Source organism: Aureococcus anophagefferens (genome assembly GCF_000186865.1).
Source record: "Aureococcus anophagefferens unplaced genomic scaffold AURANscaffold_4, whole genome shotgun sequence".
NCBI lineage: Eukaryota > Pelagophyceae > Pelagomonadales > Pelagomonadaceae > Aureococcus > Aureococcus anophagefferens.
Window position 1 is genome coordinate 1,576,027 of NW_008705564.1, and position 6,000 is coordinate 1,582,026.

General features: G+C 68.9%; 1 protein-coding gene across 1 annotated transcript in view; it reads left to right on the forward strand.

The window, feature by feature from the left end:
• Window positions 1-724: 724 nt before the first annotated feature.
• The window catches only part of AURANDRAFT_71036 (hypothetical protein), a gene marked incomplete at both ends in the record, with an annotated part of 7,443 nt that continues 2,167 nt past the window's right edge, over window positions 725-6,000 (forward strand). The window contains 7 exons of the mRNA XM_009036072.1: window positions 725-1,788; window positions 2,077-2,131; window positions 2,381-2,533; window positions 2,631-3,743; window positions 4,513-4,734; window positions 4,871-5,410; window positions 5,480-5,977. Of these exons, the coding sequence (XP_009034320.1) occupies window positions 725-1,788; window positions 2,077-2,131; window positions 2,381-2,533; window positions 2,631-3,743; window positions 4,513-4,734; window positions 4,871-5,410; window positions 5,480-5,977 (3,645 nt within the window). The remainder of the gene's footprint in view (window positions 1,789-2,076; window positions 2,132-2,380; window positions 2,534-2,630; window positions 3,744-4,512; window positions 4,735-4,870; window positions 5,411-5,479; window positions 5,978-6,000) is intronic.

A 6,000-nucleotide genomic window follows, 5' to 3' on the forward strand; every position in this document is an offset into this window, starting at 1 on the left:
AGCGGCCAGAAGTCGAGGCCGGGGACGATCGGGGGGACGTTCTCGCGGTCGGCTTCCGGGTACTGCGTGTAGCGGTGGTGCTGCGTGTGGCTCGTCGCGTACTCGACCGGGTCCCACCTGAAGAGGAGCGAGTAGAGCGCGAGGAAGCCGTCGTTGAGCCGCTTGGTCCGGAAGACGGTGCCGTGGCCCATCTCGTGGCAGCCGTAGACCATCGTGCTGCCCACGGTGCCGTGGAGCACGACCGCCAGGGCCGTGAGCGCCGCGTGGCCGCCGCGCCAGCACGTCAACGCGAATGCGAAGGTCGCGAGCCAGATCGAGAGGTGCCCGACGGCCATGAACAGGCCCTGGGCGTCGCTGCGCTGGGCCAGCCTCGTGAGGGCGCCGCGGGGCGTCGGGCAGCGGTACCATCGGAGGTTCAGGCCCTCGCGCACGGCCTTGAGCGGCGGGAACGGGCCCTGGGATTGCACGTAGTGCTCCGGGCCCTCGTATTTCACGGGCTGCACCGAGGCCATCGGCGAGAAAATGTGCGTTCAATGAAGCCTTCATTGAAGAATGCATCCAAAACGTTGCCTCGCTCTCTGTGGTGGCCGCGCTTCACCGATTGCTCCGCTGACTCTGATCGATCGAGCGCCGCGCAACACCGCAAAATTGCAACGCTCGCATCGTTGCCACTCTCGTCGCGCGCTGCTGCACGCCGCTGCTGCATCGCCACCACTCGGCAACCATGCATCGCTTCCTGCTCCTCGCCGCCGCAGCGCGCGCCGCCGCTGCCGCCGACCCGCCGACCAAGGAGTCGAAGATGCGCGGCGCCATGCTCGGCGCGCTCGTCGCGGACGCGCTCTCGTTAGCCACGCACTACGAGTACGACGCCGTGAAGATCCGCAAGTTCTACGGCGCCATCGACAGGTACTACGCGCCCGGCGAGAAGACGGGCGGCGAGACGCATGGCGTCGGCTGGGGCGCGCGGAACTTCCACAACGGCAACGGCAACGGCCCGGCGAAGCGCGCGGGCGAGAACACGGACTACGGCGACTACACGCTGCTCGTCGCCGAGCACCTGGCCGGTAGCCCCGCGAGCTCCACCTTCGACGTGGCGTCGTTCATCCCCCGGTGGCAGGAGGCCCTGGGCGCGTGGCGGTCGTGGATCTGCACGCAGACGAAGCAGACCTACCAGCAGGTGCAGCGCGGCGCGCCCGTGGCCCAGCTCGGCGGCAACTCGAACGCCATGGCCATGCGGAGCGCGGGCATGCTCGGCTACTACGAGCGCGAGGACGACCTGGCCACAGCGGCGCGCGCGGCCATGTTCACGCACCGCGAGGCGAGCGCGCTCGACGGCGGCGAGTTCTTCGCGCGCGTCGCCCACCGCCTGGTCCACGGGTCGGCGACGCCGCGGGAGGCCGTCGAGGCCGTCGCGGCGGACTCGTCGGCGTTCGTCAAGACCAAGGTCGCGCAGGCGCTGGCCAAGGTCGACGAGGCGACGGACCCGGCGTCGGAGCTGTCGCGCGAGCCCTTCGTCGACGACCTCGCTTTGACGTCCATGGCGCGCCTCTGGGAGGTCGGCAAGAGCGAGCCCATCAAGGTCGGCAAGGCGAGCCCGACGGAGGGGACGCTGCCGGGCTCCGTCTACCTCATCGTCAAGTACGCCGACGACCTCGCCGCCGCGGCCCGGGCCAACGCGGAGGTCGGCGGCGACAGCGCGTCCCGCGCCGTGGCCATCGGCCAGACCCTCGGCGCCTACCACGGCGTCGAGGGCATCCCGGACAACCTCGGCAAGGGCGCGCTCGTCGAGTGGGACCGCGCCATGGCGCTGCTCGACAAGATGCCGCTCCTCGCGACGGCGGCGGGGGAACTCTAAGGAGGCCGTGGCGCCACGCTCGTGCGGCGCGGGGGCCGAAAGAGCGGACCGACGACTCGCGGTGGCGCGCCGCGACCACCCGACGGCGTGGGGAAGGGCAGTGGGCCATCTGCGCCCGCCTTTTACGCGTATGGTGCACATCGACGCGGACAGGGGCGACCTTCGCAAGGGGAAACGTCACTTCAAGAGTGAAGTGGTGCTGCCCTTTCCGTCGCAATCAGGTCGCCGCCGCAAAACCAGCCGCTGCGGTCCCTGTCACCCACCAAGCAACTCGAAGTGAATTGCCGCGTCCGCGGTGCAATCGCCGCTTCCCGACGCGCCTCGTCGTCTCCCGACCAAAGAATCGCCGCGCGCGCGGCCTCGGGGCGCGTCGACGAGATGGCGACGGAGAGAAATCGCCGATCGCCGACGGAAACATGCGCGATGCAAAAATCGAATCTCGCGCGCGTCCCCGCGCGCCGCCGCGACGCGCCGCCGCGCGCCGCGCCGCCCACATGCGCCTCACGCGCGCGCCGTTATTCCCAGGTGCCAGCCACGGCGATCGTCCCGCCGTTCGTGCCCGTCATGTCGGCGGTCGAGAGCATCACGCTCCGCCTGCAGGCCTGGGTCTACTTCGTGACCTGGGTGCAGTACGCGGCGAACCACATCACGCGCAAGTGCTACACGAACGTGAAGAACGTCATGATCGCCATGGGCCTGTCCAAGCAGACGCTGGGGCGCATGGACGCCGGGTTCATGTTCACGTACGCGTTCGGCGCACCCCTTGGCGGGCCAGCTCGGCGACATGTACAACCCGTCGAAGATCTTGGGCGTGGGCTTGTACGGGTCGGCGCTCTGCATCTTCCTGCTCATCTTCGGCATGTGGAACGGCTTCTACGACCTCGGCCCGTTCATGACGAACGGCTACTTCCTCGGCGTCTACCTCATCTTCGGCTTCTTCCAGGCCATCGGCGGGCCCGTGGGCACGTCCATCATGGGCAACTGGATGGTCACGCCCGGCGCGAAGAAGCGCCGGGGCCTCATCTACGGCACGTGGACGACGCACCAGTACTTCGGGAACATCGTCGCCCCGGTGATCATCATCGGCTGCAACGCCGTCGGCGCCAAGTGGTGGTGGGGCCTCATGTGGGCCGTCATCATCAACGCGTCCTGGGGCGTCGTCTGCCACCTCTGCCTGCCCTACTCGCCCGAGTCGCACGCGCGCGCGGAGGCGGCGGCCGCTTCCGGGTCCGTGAACGCGGCGCCCGAGGAGGCGCGCCAGGGCATCTCCATCAAGCAGGCGCTGGCGATTCCGTCCGTGCCCGGCTACTGCATCGCCTTCGGGTTCATGAAGACGATCAACTACGTCCTCTTCTTCTGGCTCCCGCTCTTCCTCCAGACGCACTTCGATTCCGACACGGCGAACATGATCTCGACGCTCTACGACTTTGGGATGATGCCCGGCGGCATCATCGTCGGCGTCGTCTCCGACGCCATGGGCGGCCGCCGGGGCTGCGTCATCGTCGTCTTCCTCATCATCCTCTGCCCGCTCCTCTTCTGCATGGCGCTCTTCGCGGACGTGCTCGGCACGGGCCTGCTCATGGTCATCCTCGCGTGCATGGGCATCCTCATCGGCGGGCCCAACAACATCGTCACGTCCGCCGTCGCCGCCGACCTCGCGGAGCACCCGTCGATCCAGGGCAACAAGGCCGCGCTGGGCACCGTCGTCGGCTTGATCAACGGCTCGGGCTCGTTCGTCGCGGCCATCGGCCAGATGCTCGTGCCCTACATCACGGACGCGCTGGGCTGGTCCGCGCTCTGGTACTTCATGCTCGTCTCCACGGTGATCTCCTGCTTCCTCATGCTCCCCAAGATCTACTCCGAGCTCTTCGGCTACGACGCGCCGCCCGTCCAGTCCAAGCCGGGCTACTCGTCCATCGACACGAACGAGAAGAAGGAGGAGCCCTAGAAGCGCCGCCCACCCCGAGCCACCCGCCGCCCCCCCCGCCGCGGCGACGCGCCTCCGACGTCGCGCGCGCGCCCCCCTATCCCCTTAATCGTTCATCGGGCGGACCCACACGAGCTCCGCGGCCCGCGGCGCGAGAACCAGCGGCTCGCGAGGTGCGTGCCGGCATTTTCGCTCCGCCGGCCGGGCGGCTTCGCCCCAGCCACGCGGCGACGAGCAGCGCGCCGACGAGCGCCGCGGCGCCGTCCGAGGCGGCGCCGGTGCCGGCCTCGACGAATATCTCGGCCACCTCCTTGATCAGAATCGCGGCGCAGGCGACGGCGCAGGCCGTGCCGTTGTCCGCGACGCGGCGCAGGGCGCAGGCCAGGCCCGCCGTCACGACGACGTTCTGCGCGAAGAGGAATGGGCTGGAAACGAGGTGAAATCCTGTGGGCATTGCGCATGTGCACAGGCAGCTTGGCGGCCAAACCCGGTTCAATGATATGCGTTTACCCGACATTGACCCGGGCCCGAGCCGTCGTATGTCGGGCTGGGTCGCGGCCGCCCTGAGGCAGCCTTTCGGGACTCTATGAGCGCGGACGGGGTGTCCGCGACGCCGGACGAACCCGCAGCACCGACCACTGCAACCGACGCGGCTGCTCGCAAGCCGCGCGGACCCGAGGTGATCCTTGTGAGCGACGCCAAGAAGTGCACCGCTGCGGTCGCCGCCGAGGTCCCGAACCAGTGCGACACGAAGCTCTGGGTCGTCGGGAGGACGCCGGAGGGGAAGTACGTGTCCCCGGCGCGCGTCACGGTCGAGAGGCGGCTGTTCCTGCTCCAGTCGGTGCCCGACGGGCTCGTGAAGGGCGAATTCAAACAACCGCGCTGGGGCAAGTTCTCGGCGCTCAAGAAGCCCGACGGCGCGCCGGTCGTCAAGGGCGTCGACTGCTTCGAGGTGCGCACGGCGACGACCCGCAGCCACGTGCTCGGTGCCAAATCACTAGAACTCGTACGTGAGCGGCGTCCGCTCTTTGGAGCCCGCGTGGCTGCGCACGGCGTCGTCCCGGTCGCAGAGCGTCTTGTCGCTGTAGGTCTGGTGTTCCCCGGAGGTCATGCGCGTCCTGGTCGAGTCTCTCATCGCTACGTACCTGAAGCGCCGCTCGAGCTCGGGGAGCACCGCAGGCTCCACCGACGCGGCGGCGGCGCCCGCCGTGGCGGACGACGCGGACGGCCCGGACCTGGCTGCGCTGCTCAAGTTTTTCGTCGGCGACGTCTTTGCCCTCCCGACCTTCCTGCGCGCGGCCGAGGCGTCCAGCGTCGACACGGACGCGAAGGCGACGTCGACGTCGACGGCCGAGACGAAAACGAAACGGTCCGACCCGAAGCCCGTGGTGGACAGCTCCGAGGTCTGCTCGTTGATGCCGCGGCCCGCGAGGCGCGGCCTCGCCCAGGCGCTCGAGCGCTGCGCCGACGTCATCCTCTACGATTTGGCTCCTCTCGCGAAGGAGGAGATCCTCCTCGGGAAGCTCGAGGAGCTCCGGCGCGACGGCGCCCCGAACTGGGACCGCGTGGCGACGACGGGGTTGTTGAAGAATTTGCGTGCGGCGTTCGACGGGTTCCGGAAATTGGAGGTCCGCGACGGCGAAGCGCTTCTTCAGCGACTCCGCCAACTCGACGCCGACGCCCATGAGCTCTCCCAGGCGCGCCAGCGCGTCCACGCGGCTCGAAGGCACCTGTCCAACCCCGACCTCGTCCTCGGGTCCCTCGAGGACGGCCAGACGCTCATCGCGTACGTCCGCCGCCTTTCAAATCTTCCAGAGCTGGACGCGGCCGCGCTCCCAAACAACGCTCGGCCGCTCAGGGATGTTCTGGACGCGGTCCGGCGGATAGTGGAGGCCAAGATGCGGTACTCGGCGTTGAGCAAGGGCGACGCCATCCAGGCGAAGATCCTCGCGAAGAACGGCGAGGACTACTGCGCCGGGGTCGTGAACAGCATGAGCGGAAGCCGCTCGGGGACCGTGAATGAGGAGGCGCTCGTCCATCGACTGGAGCTGATGTGCTACAAGAAGATCCTGTCCGGCGACCTGGGCGAGGTCTACTCGATCTGCCTGGCCGGCGACGGCGGAACGGGGACGGCGCCGGGCAGCAAACCGGTCGGCGGCCAGGCCTGGGCGATCCACGTCGGCGTGAGCACGGACGTGCGGGAGCTCTTCCCGAAGAA